We start from the raw sequence: 13,621 nt of genomic DNA on the forward strand, positions 1-13,621 counted from the left end.
TATTAGTTATAACTACCTCATATTTCTAATACTTTTGATGCCAGATTTTCCGATGACTTTTTTGACTGGGATTGAGTCAATCTGGATTGAAAGGGCAGAGACATTTTTTGGGCTTTCCTCTCATTACGACTGAATTAATCAGCCTCTAGTGAAGGTTGCTTGACAAAAATATCCAGTTTTTCTAGTGTCAAATTGAAATTAAAAATCTAGTGCTATTTATTTGTACAAGGAAGCAGTGAACATCTTAAAACTTGTATGATAAGCTGTTTCTTTACACTTACAGAACATTTCTGACAAGCACTTCTGCAAACTATAATCACAGAACACTATTTCAGTAAATTTACTTAGCAGTGCAAATAGAAAAATAACTGATTGTAGATCTGATAGAGAAAAACAATAAAAACTACAGAGTATGATTGGCAAATGATATGAGTACACTATGGAACCCTGTATTCAGAATCCCAAAATCCAGAAAGTTTGACAAACCTTTTTTTTTAAATCCAATTATGTGATGCTGCTCTAGAATTATTTTGCCCAGATTATCTATCAGAACATGGTATACTGACAAGTTTTTTCATGAAATTTTAATGGCATTTCTTTTTATTTACTGAGGGAATAAGTACATTCAATAAATACGTAAATTATTCAATCTTATCTGCTATCCTGCTTGTTTTCCCACTCCATCTACAGCATTTCCTCAATGACTTATAGTAGCATACTCCAAGAAATTATGGGGAAGGTTCCTCCCATTATATATGGTTTGCCTTCCACACGTGTTATGGCTATGTTTCAAAGTAAATTTTTGCTGTACCTGTTGGTAATGGCAAAGTGAGGTATCTAATTTTTATAAAAGATGAAGCTTTTGATTTGTGTTCCTCTATGCAGCATATCATCCCCTGGCCTCATAAAAAGTGTCCAAAGTGATGCATCACTTAAATTAATTTTGATCAGAGCTAAATACAGTGAAACTCTGATGTACCATGAGCCTTGATATACCACAGTATAAGAAACACCTGATACTGAGCTCCATAATCGGGTGTTACTCTTGTTCTTCAGATGGGAAAGCCAGCAGACTTCAGCAAGTTTGACAAAGGCCAAATTGTAATGGCCAGACAACTGGGTAAGAGCATATCTGAAACGGCATGGCTGGTGGGATGCTCACAGTCACCCATGGTTAGTACCTGCCAAAACCTTCGCTCACCTCGAGCATCGAGGTGAGCGAAGGCTCTCCCGGATGGTACACGGCAACAGAAGGGCAACTGTGGTGCAACTCGCTGGTAATGGGAGTAATGTGTCACAACACACAGTACATTGAACCCTGCTGAAAATGGGGCTGCGTAGTCGCAGGCTGCTCCGAGTGCCCATGCTAACCACGGTTCACCAGCGACAGTGCCTACAATGAGCACGTGAGCATCGAAACTGGACCTTGAGTGATTGGAACAAGGTCGTCTGGTCTGATGAAGTTTTTTCAGTTTTTCAGTATTGTAGATAAAGTAGGTAAAGGGATGTTGTATTCCTTTGCAATGTCCATTTTGCTTCATACCATCCTATCAGCCTCTTGTATAATTTTCCGTTTAATTTCCAGGCTTAATTCTGTCCGTTTATGTTTTATCGCCATACCACTGCTAGATGAGATTTAATATAAACAAATTTTAAATTAATTTAAAGACAAGTTCCAAAAAATACATCAACTCAGATAAAATGGAACAAAAAAATAGATTATACCGTACTGTAGCAAGACTCTTTGAACTGGTGTAACAATTGCAACTGACCTTAATTCCATGGAGAGTGTATGTAAACAACTTAGAAAACTCTTTTTATTCTTCGGTTAATTTAACAGTTCATTCTTCACAATGATGTTTTTCAGTCTACACCAGCATGTTTGAGAGGCAACCAGAGAGAGTAATACTCTTGATTTGATTTTTAGCAGTGATTATTCATGCTTTAAGAATTTGCAGATAAAGGAACCACTGGGTGACAGTGATCACAATGTACTGATATGGGAATTACTTAAAGATGTAACTACCATCAAGGCTAAAGGGAAGGCTTTTGCTTTCGTAAAGATGACTACAGAGGTCTCAGTCAGTTTTTAAATTCAGTACAGTGGGATCAACTGATGATGTTACCAACATTGAATTCTAAATGGCAAGCCTTCAGGGACTTAATCTTGGCGGCTACTAGGCTTTTCATTCCAACTAAGAAATACTGTTCAGGGTTCAGGCCTAAATTGATGTCAGATGAAATAATGAGGCTCGTGGCAGAGAAGAAAAATGTATGGGATGCATATAAAGTATCGGGTGACACAGAAACATATGGCAGACATAAGCTTGTCTGTAATCAAGTCACAAAGAAGGTTAGGCAGGCAAAGGCAGATTACAAGAAATCTTTGGCAAAGGATGCAAAGAAAAACAGCAAAGAGTTCTTTACTTATGTAAACTCTAGAGGGAAGGGGATGAATCATATTGGACCACTCAACATAGATGGGTTGACTATTGATGATCATGCTCAGATAGCTGATAAACTGCATGAGTATTTTGCATCTACATTCACACGAGGAGTTACTCAATGAGGGGAATGCCAGAAGTTTATCAAAGTTCAACAGGGAGATAAGTAATTTTGTAATAACTGAGAGCAAAGTGGAGGAGAAATTGTTGAAGTGAAACATAAGAAAGGCATCTGGGGTGGACGGGACCTATCCAGTTATATTAAAGGAGGCAGCAAAGGAAGTAAGCAAACCCTTAGCCATAATTATGACAGCTTCCTTGGACACTGGGGAGGTCCCCACGGACTGGAGGTGTGCAAATGTATCACCAATTCACAAAGGGGTTCAAAAGGTGACACAAGTAACCATAGACCTGTCAGTTTAATTTGCGTTCTGGGAAAAATAATGAAGTCAATTGTTAAAGAAGCATTGCAGGATCATCTAGACAAGACTGCAGTAATAGTTAAGACACAGCATGGGTTTGTTAAAGGAAGGTCTTGTCTGACCAATTTGATTGGATACTATGATGTGGTCACAAAGGAACTGAATGTCAAAAATAATTTTGATATCATATACTTGGATTTCAGGAAAGCTTTTGATACTGTTGCACATAGAAGACTGCTGTACAAATTGGAGAGGTATGGCATTAAGGGTAAGTTGCTACAATGGATAATGGGATGGTTGAGTGGAAGACGACAGACAATGGTAATCAATGGACACTGCTCTTCATGGACAAATGTTATTAGTGGTGTTCCCCAGGGTTCAGTGCTGGGCCCATTGTTGTTTTATGTATTCATCAATGATATTGATGAAGGTATATAAGGTTTAATGTCCAAGTTTTCAGATGATACAAAGGTTAGCAGGGTTGTTAACAACAGTAAAAACAGTATGCTACTCCAACTGGATCTAGATAAGTTGGGTAAATAGGCTGAGAAATGGCAACTAAAGTTTATCATTGACAAATGCAAAGTACTGCATATGGGTAGCAATAACCCACAAGAAATGTACCAACTGTGTAGTACTACACTCAGAGAAGTGGAAAGTGAAAAAGACCTGGGGATAATTGTTCAGTTAAATATGAAGTTTGCTGAGCAGTGCAGATGGGCTGCAAGGGCAAGTCATAGTCTTGTCAATGATATATAGGAATTTTGCTAGCAGTAGAATGGTATGTGCTTCATATAAATGAGCACTTTGTATAAACTGAGTTAGTATTAAAGAGATTTTACTGTAGGTTGAGTGGTTCCAGAGATACAATGCTGTGACAGACGGACGGACAGACAGACAAATGAGTGACATTATAAAGGTCCTTCATTAAACTATGGGCCCTAAACAGCCTATCCTTTTGCAGTGGAATGGTATGTGCTTCATATAAATGAGCACTTTGTATAAACTGAGTTAGTATTAACGAGATTTTACTGTAGATTGCTTCACAGTGAAATTTCCTGTCATGTTGGCAGTTGATGGGTTGTTGTGTGATATGATGGCAGGCATGCCATAGCAAAAGTTGACCGATGTGCAAACATGGATAATAATAAAATTTATTATCTTTGTTTCATGAAATAAAAAAGAAATTTGTCTTCTGCTTTTGATAATGAAAACAAAAGATAAATATAAACACATTCTTTCCACAGCTAAGGTGAAAAGCTGACATGTTTGCCAACAATAAAAAGGTATGCACTCATTACTTCCACTGAGCAATCCTACAGAGTGAGAGGGGAAAGGAGCATTGGAAAATACAAAAATTAACCTACACATACTGAAATCAAATTGCTCACAATAAAAATGCTTGTTTAGATCATTGCGTATTCATATTAAAAATTAGAAAAAAATAAGTAAATTTTACTTCAAGCTATAATGGGAGTGTTAAAAGATATCCCCGACATCTGCATTATATCGAAGTTGCACTGCACATATTAATACTTCTTGAAATACTTAACATGCATTGTAAAGTCTGATTTTTGAGAGGGAAATTTTTGAATCCCCATAATGAGGTTAATATTTTAATTATATATATATTTTTTTTTTCTTATGGTCCTAGTATCTTTTATTATATATTTTTTAACACTTATTCATACTTCATTTTTAGGATTTTATATGCACTGTATTTTTATTTTGTACGAGGGGTGATCACTTAATTTGTGGACTGGTACAAGATTTTATGTTTACTGCACGAACTTTCCATAACTGCAGCTAGAGGCACTCTCCCTGATCACTACTGAGCAGACTGTGCATATACCAGTACTTGTTAAGCTAGGGTTGCGTGAAGAGATTTTTTTTGGCTGCACGTCACTGATGATTGTTTTGAAGCAAGTATCATGTCGGACATACAGATTGAACAGTGATATGAGATTTGTTATTGGGCCAGATGGGGCTTAAATACCTTGGAAACAGTTAAAGAGATGAATGAAGCGTATGGTAATGTGTTTCTTGGTAGGACGGCCATATTTAAATGGTACAAGTGATTCAGTGAAGGCAGTAATTGAGATCAGCCTTCCTCCTCAACAACTCCTGAGCAAATCGCAAAAGCTCAGAAAACCTTGGATAAAGACAGCCGAATTACACTTTGTGAATCAGACGTTAGCATGTCGATTTCATATGCTGGTGCTCACAATGCTGTGAAAGATCGCCTGAAAATGTTGCAAATCTGTGCCCACTGGATTCCACGCAATTTGACTTCAGAACAAAAACAGCAAATTTTGACTTGTGCAAAGGAATGCCTGATCGTTTTGAAATACAGGGTCAAAACTTCTTAAATCGAATAGTCACTTGTGATGCAACTGGAATTTTTCACTATGATCCAGAGACAAAACAACAGTCAAGTGAGTGGAAGCATTTCAATTCATCAAGGCCTAAGAAATTATTCGGCTGACAAACAAATGGTTCTTTTGTTTTTTGACATAAAAGGCATTCTTGTTACACATTTTGTGCCTCGTGGAACAACTATGAATAAGGAAGCATACTCTGAGGTTCTCAGTCAAACTTTGCTGTGCCATTTGTGAGTAACGTCAAGAACTTTACGGTGTGAAGTAGTTTCTTCATCAAGAAATACCAGGCCCCGTATGGCTAATATTGTGCAGCCAGTAATCAGTGCCATAGGTGCTGAGGTTCTGCCACATCACCCTTATTCACCAGACTTAGCCCAGTGTGATTTCTTCCTGTTTCCACATCTGAAGAAAGCGCTGAAAGGCAAGTGTTTTGTGTCTGGCAATGATGCTCGCAGAGCCACAATGAAAGCACTCGGCAGTTTTTCAATCACCCATTGTAAAAAAATTATTTTAATTTTTATTTCTGTTTAGTTGATTGATTTGATTATAGTAGTATTAAAATTTGTATTTACTAACACTTTTTAGATAAATTAAATCTTAATAAAAGATTTTTAATTATTTATTTTGGATGTGTTGCAATTTCCCTTGCTCAGGACCTGAAGTACAGAAATTCCCAAAATCCAGAAAGCCTCTTCTCCCAAGCTTTCCACCAAGATAAGGAGGCCAGTATTGGATTTTAAATGGTATTTGGAAACCTATTTGGTCGTGTTTATGGGTGCAATACATTGTTCTTGCATATATATTTATTTTAATACTTTAAGCTCTTTTAGCAAATTTTTTTATTGCTAAAAAAAAGAATAAGCCATCTTAAATCTTAAGATCTTCTATTTAGTTGATTTTCCTTCATAAATCAAGGTCATATTTAAAAAAAAATAATAAAAAATAAATGTGTATGTTGGAAAACAAAAGGTATCATTAGCACAATCTCTTGACAAGAAACTAATATGGCTATTTTCTGGTGTATCTTATTGAAATCATTCAGAAAAATTTAAAAAAAAAAAAAAACATTATGCTCATTACCACAAAGACCACTGGTTGGTAAATGTTCCATGTTGCTACAGTAATTATCATGGAATTTGGTACAGTAATTTTTCAGTTTATAATGCCACTTTGCTATTAATAATATGACTTTCCTAAAAGATAGGCATATTACATCATGCAATGAAGTGAAAAACAGGCAATTTGGATTCCATATAAAATTACTCAAAGTTCTCTTTGATTAAGAACTTAACTGTTCATGATGGAAAAATCAATATCAAATTTTGTAGTAATATGTAGTCATATAGCTACAAAAAACTACTATGATTAATGATTCTCCATTCTTTAATGTAATAAAAGCTTACCTTCATAAAACCTGGCATGTGTTTTTCTATGTCTTCTATATCTAGAAATTTGAATAAATAAAATGCATTATCTTCCATTTACTTTAGCATGCCTTACTGATAAAATCATTCAAAAAAAAAAAAAAAAAAAAGAAACATTATGCTCATTGTCACAAAGACCACTGGTGGGTACTATGTTGCTCTTCTCTAGTTCAGAATCACTATTTGAAATTCTCAGAAAAGTAATTTTCAACCAGAGAAAATTTGTGACACCACTGTGAGTGGGGTTAATATCCTGTATCTTTTTATTATTATTATTATTATTATTAGCCATATGGTACAAGGAAGCCTGAGGCTTATGCTGCACCAGCCAAAAAAAAAAAAAAAATTCCCGAGTTACCCCCCTGTGTGTGTGTGTGTGTGTGTGTGTGTGTGTGTGTGTGTGTGAGAGAGAGAGAGAGAGAGAGAGAGAGAGAGAGAGAGAGAGAGAGAGAGAGAGAGAGAGAGAGAGAGAGAGAGAGAGAAGTAGAAAGGCATCACCAAGAAAGAGAAGAATGATGATTGATGATATCCAGCTCAGGACCCTGGGTTTACCAAGCCCATACTCACCAGATGTGAGCCCCCAGGGTTAAATTGGGGGAGTTCATCACACCATAGTAAATTAAAGATACAAACATCTTAAATAAAGAAAGGACAAGCTTTTTATGACCACCAAAAGAATTACAGAATGGTCAAGATATTTGGTTCATTCAAAACAAAGTCACCAGAAGCAGAAGGATGAGAACCGCCACTGCCTTAGAATAAACAAATCAACAGAAAATGAAAAATTCAGATGATATAATAATATATAATTAAAATATGAAATTGAGCATGTATCATCTAAGAACAAAAATTTCATAACTATCATCTGATGGATGTTTATGCAAAACCTTGCTGACTATACTGTCAGCAAATGGCCAAAGGAACGTGCTTTTTCCATTATAGAAATAAATTGTCTTGATGAATATACGTGTGCATACACACACGCTCCTTGTGACTAATATAGTATTCTGTAATCTTTGATGAAATGAGAGAAATACTTCCGTGTTTTTTCTATCAGTTCCTTTTCTGAGTTAGACAGCAAAGTTTTTTTTTAATACTGTGGATAACAAATGTGAGAAACAGAAAAGCTACTTTTATATTTCTCACATTTCTTGTTTCTCACATTGAAATGTAACAGAAATACCAGATAAACTTTGCATTTTTCGTGGTTTGTTTTCATTTTTTGGTATTTCATACTACATGAGTGAGGCATATGAGCAATGTCAAGCTCATTTGGGCCATTGTGTTATTTTTTCCAGCACCTTTTACTTTAATAATCATTCATTTATTGTTTCACTGTAGATGACAATGTCAAAAAAGTTAGTGCAACTAAAAAATTAACGGAGGTTGGTAGTGATGCATTATCTGTTGATGCAAGGTTTTTTTTTGTTAAGTCTGCAAAAAAAAGCAGTGAATTATAGTAATAATTACTTTGTTCCTTGGCACCTCCGTAGCCAGGTGGGAAGGAGCAGCAGTGCATAACACACGCTTCTTGATTAGACCGGGGTTCGATCCCGTCACCACCAAATACGGAGGATGCGGAAAGGTCAGGGAATGACCACCGCATATTCCTGGAGCAATATGGCCTTAGTTGCTAATGCTCCTAAAAAAAAAAAAAAAAAAACCTTGTTCCTCAACATTTACAAACTTCTAAACACAAAGCAACTGCAACTTGGAAGATGTGGCAAGACAAGACAACATGTCCATTTGCTATGTATTCTGCAGCTTCCAGAAAACAATTTCAATTTTTGTTAACTTCAAGCTAAACCTTTGCCGATGCCTTTGTTTTTCAGTGGAAATTAGGGTACATTTCTTTGCAAGTTTTCTTTTGGAAAAAAATAAAAAACACATGTCCCAAATTAATGTATATTAAGAAAAAAATATTATTGGACAACTGTTCCACTCATGTTTTGCAGATAGGATGCATTTTCTGGTAAAAATATTTGGATTTTCATTGACAAAATAATCAATGCCATAAGAAGATATACTGCCAACATAATCATTGCAACAATGAAGGCCAATAAGCCTTCAAAACCATATTTTCTCACACTTGGAGTTGTTGAGTTTTTAGGTGCAACAACAACTTTATTTTTTTTTTAACAACTTTATACCATACTGTATAAAGTACAGTATGGTATAAAGTGTTATTTTACACAAGTGTTATTAATAGTTTCTCTTTAGCACTTCAGACACTGCTCGAAGAGGTTTCTGGACACAGGTACATTCACTTTTTGAATTAATTCTGAGAAATTTTCTTTTTGATATGTAGTAAAAGATTGAAATTTCTACCCATATGAAGTTCATTAGTAGCAATAAATGTTCTACAGTTTAAAAGATATGGATGATATTATTAATTTTTTTTAAATTTTATTTTGTTTCAAACACCGAAACAGTATTATCCTCCTCACCCGACATTTTATAGATAACTCATTGAAAATAAGTTGTCTGGTTGCAAGCAACTGATCGTCTTTGATGAAGAGAAAGGTCATGCTGAAATCAAGTTGCTCAAGTGGGAGGACACTGCTTACGGGCCGACCAGGATAGCCAGGTGGGTAAAGTGCCTGCCTGGCAACCCAAAGGTCACGGGTTCGAATCCTGCCTCGGACTTGGATCACAGAAAAATGCAAAAACTTGGGGTGGTGCATTATGGCCACAGAAACCGATGCACCAACAACTAACAAAAAAAAAAACTGCTTACGGTAAGTAGAGAACATTTCCAATATTTTAATTATGCTTCATTCATCTCTGATGAAGTAGAAAGAACATCTGCTCTTGTGAAACATTTTCTCTGAGAGAAGGCAAAGTTAGAAGAGAAGATTTTAGTTAATAATTTGAAAAATTTTAGATTCTTGTTAATAATTGTTTGTAACATAATGACAATTATCTACATTTGTTCATTAATGTTGTAATAGTATTTTGTGTACAGGACAATATTTTCATGTATTGACAACTGGTTTAAAATAAGCCATATATGTTTTTTTTCTGAAATTTTAAAGCCTGTTTTGAAGTCTTATTTTTCCACTTTTCCTGTCATTTATAACTTTTTACTGGCTAAACATCTATGCTTTGGTTATAACTTTCAAATTTCATTCCATTTAGGTAATTTAGATAATATTTTTATTTTTCTGAACAAAGAGAAGTCAGAAGGCGCTAAACTGAGAAAAAAAAAAGGACATGGAACAACAATTCAAAGTCTATAACTGTAATTACTTCAGTGTGGGTGTGATGCTTGGAATAGTAAGCATTGACTTATGAGATAGCACTTAATTTATTCAATTTTCAAAATACTTCACTTGCTTTAAAAAAAAAAAAATCACTTTCTCTTGATATTCTGCAAACACACGTTTATAAAAGATGATATTTAATTACACACACATAAAAAATGACACCATCTTTAAAAAGAGACAGCTTCGTGATATACTAGAGATAAAAAAAAATTATTAATTATAATTACCATTCAATTCATCAGCCAAAGGGTCATTAACATCAATAGCAATAATTTTCCAGTCAGTCTCGCCTAAAAATGAAATACAAGTGTTTAGCAGTATAATAAATGATTGGTTGGTTGGTTGAGTTTTATTGGCGCATCAGCAACTATGGCTATAATGCGCCAAAACCTTGTCATAAAAGGTAAAGATAATAAATGAAAATAGCATGTAAGATGCATTAAGAAAGTGATAACTAATTTCTATTATGAGACGAAATTAGAAGAAGCATATTAGTCTGGGCCAATAAGGCTTTATTTACAACTTTTTATATGGTTTCATATTAGTTTTATAGTGGCAAAGATGCAAGAAAGCAGTCTTATACAGGGTGTCTCAAAAATGTTGGCACAAACGTTTAGGGGAGGTAGGTAACATCTAAAGGAATGTGAATCGCATAGGAACCCATAACCGGAAATGTCACGGGAAAGTAGTAGCAGAGGCACAAGAAGCAGAAATGACGCAAGACAGTAATTAGTGGCAAACATTTATTTGACATAATATTAACAATGGAGTATGAGATGGATACATTTCGTGATGTTACAACAGATGCTCGAAGGTTCCACCATGAGACACGATGCATGCGTGACACCGACGCAGCATGGATTGGCGGACACGGTCGAACACACCTGGAGTTTCTTTGACAGTAGCAGCAGTGCAGATGAGTCTCGCCACAAGATCCATTTCCATCTCCACAGGCGATTCATACATGATAGATTTGAGGGCCCCCCACAGAAAGAAATCAAGGCTCGATAAATCTGGTGAGTGTAGGGGCCAGGCAACGGGTCCACCACGGCCAATCCATTGACACCCAAAACACCTGTTCAAATGGTCACGAACACACCTTCCATAATGGGCAGGCACCCCGTCATGTTGAAACCAAATGTTGCGTCTCACATTTGCCGGAACATCGTCAAGTAACCCTGGTAGAACTTGTTCAAGAAAGATCTGATGTTTAGCGGAGCTCGTGCGGGATGGTATGGGCCAACTAAGCAGTCATCGACCATATCTGTCCACACATTTATTGCGCAGCGATGTTGTGCTGCATGGGGGAGCACACCGTGTGGGTTGTCGTGTGCCCACACATGAGCATTGTGCTGATTGAATAAGCCTTCCCGAGTGAAATAAGCCTCATCCATGAACAAAACATAGGCTGGAAAAATCAAGTCTTAAACACTTTCTTGGAGAAACCACTGCGCAAAAGCCACACGTGCAGGATGATCTTGGGGGCAGTAACTGAACCCTTTGGAGATAAAACGGGTGTAAGGAATCGTCGTGCTAGACATGCTGTACTCTGCAACGAGACACTCCTAAGGCAGAGGCAACGGAACATGTGCTGGTAGTAGGATTATTCTGGATGGCATTCAACATACTTTCTTCCATGGCAGGAGTTTGCGTCGAACGTGGTCTGCCCGCACTACTCCTGTTACCTCCTAATGACCCATAATCACACAAATTTTGATGCACACGTGCAAACAAACGGTGGTCCGGTATATGTCTGTCTGGGAAGCGTTCTCCATAAATTCGTTGAACGGCTCATCCATTGCCCTCTGCTAATCCATACACTAGGTGCATGTCTGCCAGCTCACAGTTCGTATATCAATGCATGCTCTTCGTGCGGCGACTACCACGCTGTCTACTGACTTACAGTGATGTTTCTGGTTATGGGTTCCTATGCGATTCACATTCCTTTAGATGTTACCTACCTCCCCTAAACGTTTGTACCAATATTTTTGAGACACCCTGTATAGTATCAGCAAAAAATAAATAAATAAGGCAAACAAAAATAAAAACTGAAAAAGAAACAAACTATATATTTCATTAAAAATGTCTGCCATCAACATTCAAACATATTTGGAGATGCAAAAAAAAAAAAAATTTTAATTTTATTTCTTATATCTACAGTGATGAATTCACACATTTCTTCAATTCAGTGCTAGAGATAAGCTGTAATATTATTATTATTTATTTTTTAATTTTTTTTCACAAAATGCTAATTGTTTCATGAGCCACACAATTGAAGCATGGAGTTTCTAAACCACTAATGAGCCATGGCTGTTTCACAGACTACACTTTGGAAACAACGGGTTTTAAATCTATGAATTCAGAGTTCACTCTGTTTATTCTCTTTAACAAATTCACCATCCTGTAAATGTTTTATATATCCAGTGATGAACTTCGTACATCTGTGGCAAGGTTGATCTTGCATGAACTTGTTCGATTTGGTTTGTCCTTGAGTTCATCAAGCTGTAGCATTAACTTGTCTCTCAGCATCTGAGAGATATGTTATTTGTATCTCATAAGCCATATGACACAATTAATTTCTGAGTATCTTTGTTTTGGGAAAACCAGTGCAAATTCCTGGCCAATCAGTACCTTAAGTTCTATTTATTCATTGCCCACTCCCCCCCCCCCTCTCTCTCTCTCTTTTTGTTCATGAAAAATATGCTTCCAACTACTCACTTCATTTGCCCATCCCAACCTTCTAATAATTGGTCCCATCTTCTTTAAATTTATTCAAACTACCCAACTCCACAATACTATTCTAGATGGAAGTTTTTTCCAACAATAAATTACTCTATGGCTGAAAGAAAAATTTCACACATCTATTTCGCAAGCATTCTTTTTTTGAGCAATATGGCCTTAGTTGCTAATGCTCCTAAAAACCAAAACAACAACAACAGCAGCATTCTTTTTGAATTTAAATTTATATCCCCTTAGGTGTGTTGCCTCAAAAAGAGTGAGGATGCCATCAGCATCCAAGATATCATATATTTGGATTTCAGGAAAGCTTTTAACACTGTTGTACACGGAAGACTATTGTACAAATTGGAGCAGAATGGTATTAAGGGTAAGTTGCTACAATGGATAAAAGGATGGTTGAGTGGGAGAAGACAGAGGGTGGTAATTAATGGGTGCTGCTCTTCATGGACTAATGTTATTAGTGGAGTCCCACAGGGTTCGGTGTTGGGTCCTCTGTTGTTTTGTATATTTATCAATGATATTGATGAAGGTATATCAGGCTTAGTGTCGAAGTTTGCAGATGATACAAAGGTTGACAGGGTTGTTAATGACAGTAATGGCAGTGTGCTACTGCAACAGGATCTAGATAATTTGGGCAGATAGGCTAAGAAGTAGCAACTGAAGTTTAACCTTGATAAATGCAAAGTACTGCATATGGGTAGAAGTAATCCCAGAGAAATGTACCAACTGTGTGGTACTACACTTAAGGTGGTAGAAAATGAAAAAGACCTGGGAGTAATTGTGCAGTCAGATATGAAGCTTTCTGAGAAATAAAGACAGACTGCCAGGGCAGGTCATGGGGTTTTGTCAATGATATATAGGAATTTTGCTAGCAGGGAAAAGGAGGTGATTGTCCCTCTGTATAAGGCAGTGGTCAGGCCACACCTTGAGTACTGCGTACAGGTC

At 36.5% G+C, this 13,621-nt stretch overlaps 1 protein-coding gene across 2 annotated transcripts in view; it reads right to left on the reverse strand.

The window, feature by feature from the left end:
- Nucleotides 1–13,621, reverse strand: part of Nurf-38 (Inorganic pyrophosphatase Nurf-38) — a 126,368-nt gene that overhangs the window by 18,779 nt on the left and 93,968 nt on the right. For both annotated transcript variants that reach the window (XM_090377315.1, XM_090377316.1), the window contains 2 exons: nt 10,165–10,227; nt 6,651–6,691 (listed from right to left, as the gene is read on the reverse strand). In XM_090377315.1, the coding sequence (XP_090233441.1) occupies nt 6,651–6,691; nt 10,165–10,227 (104 nt within the window). The remainder of the gene's footprint in view (nt 1–6,650; nt 6,692–10,164; nt 10,228–13,621) is intronic.

This window comes from Mastigoproctus giganteus, chromosome 7 (assembly GCF_048544385.1).
Source record: "Mastigoproctus giganteus isolate SK-2022 chromosome 7, ASM4854438v1, whole genome shotgun sequence".
NCBI classification, from domain to species: domain Eukaryota; kingdom Metazoa; phylum Arthropoda; class Arachnida; order Uropygi; family Thelyphonidae; genus Mastigoproctus; species Mastigoproctus giganteus.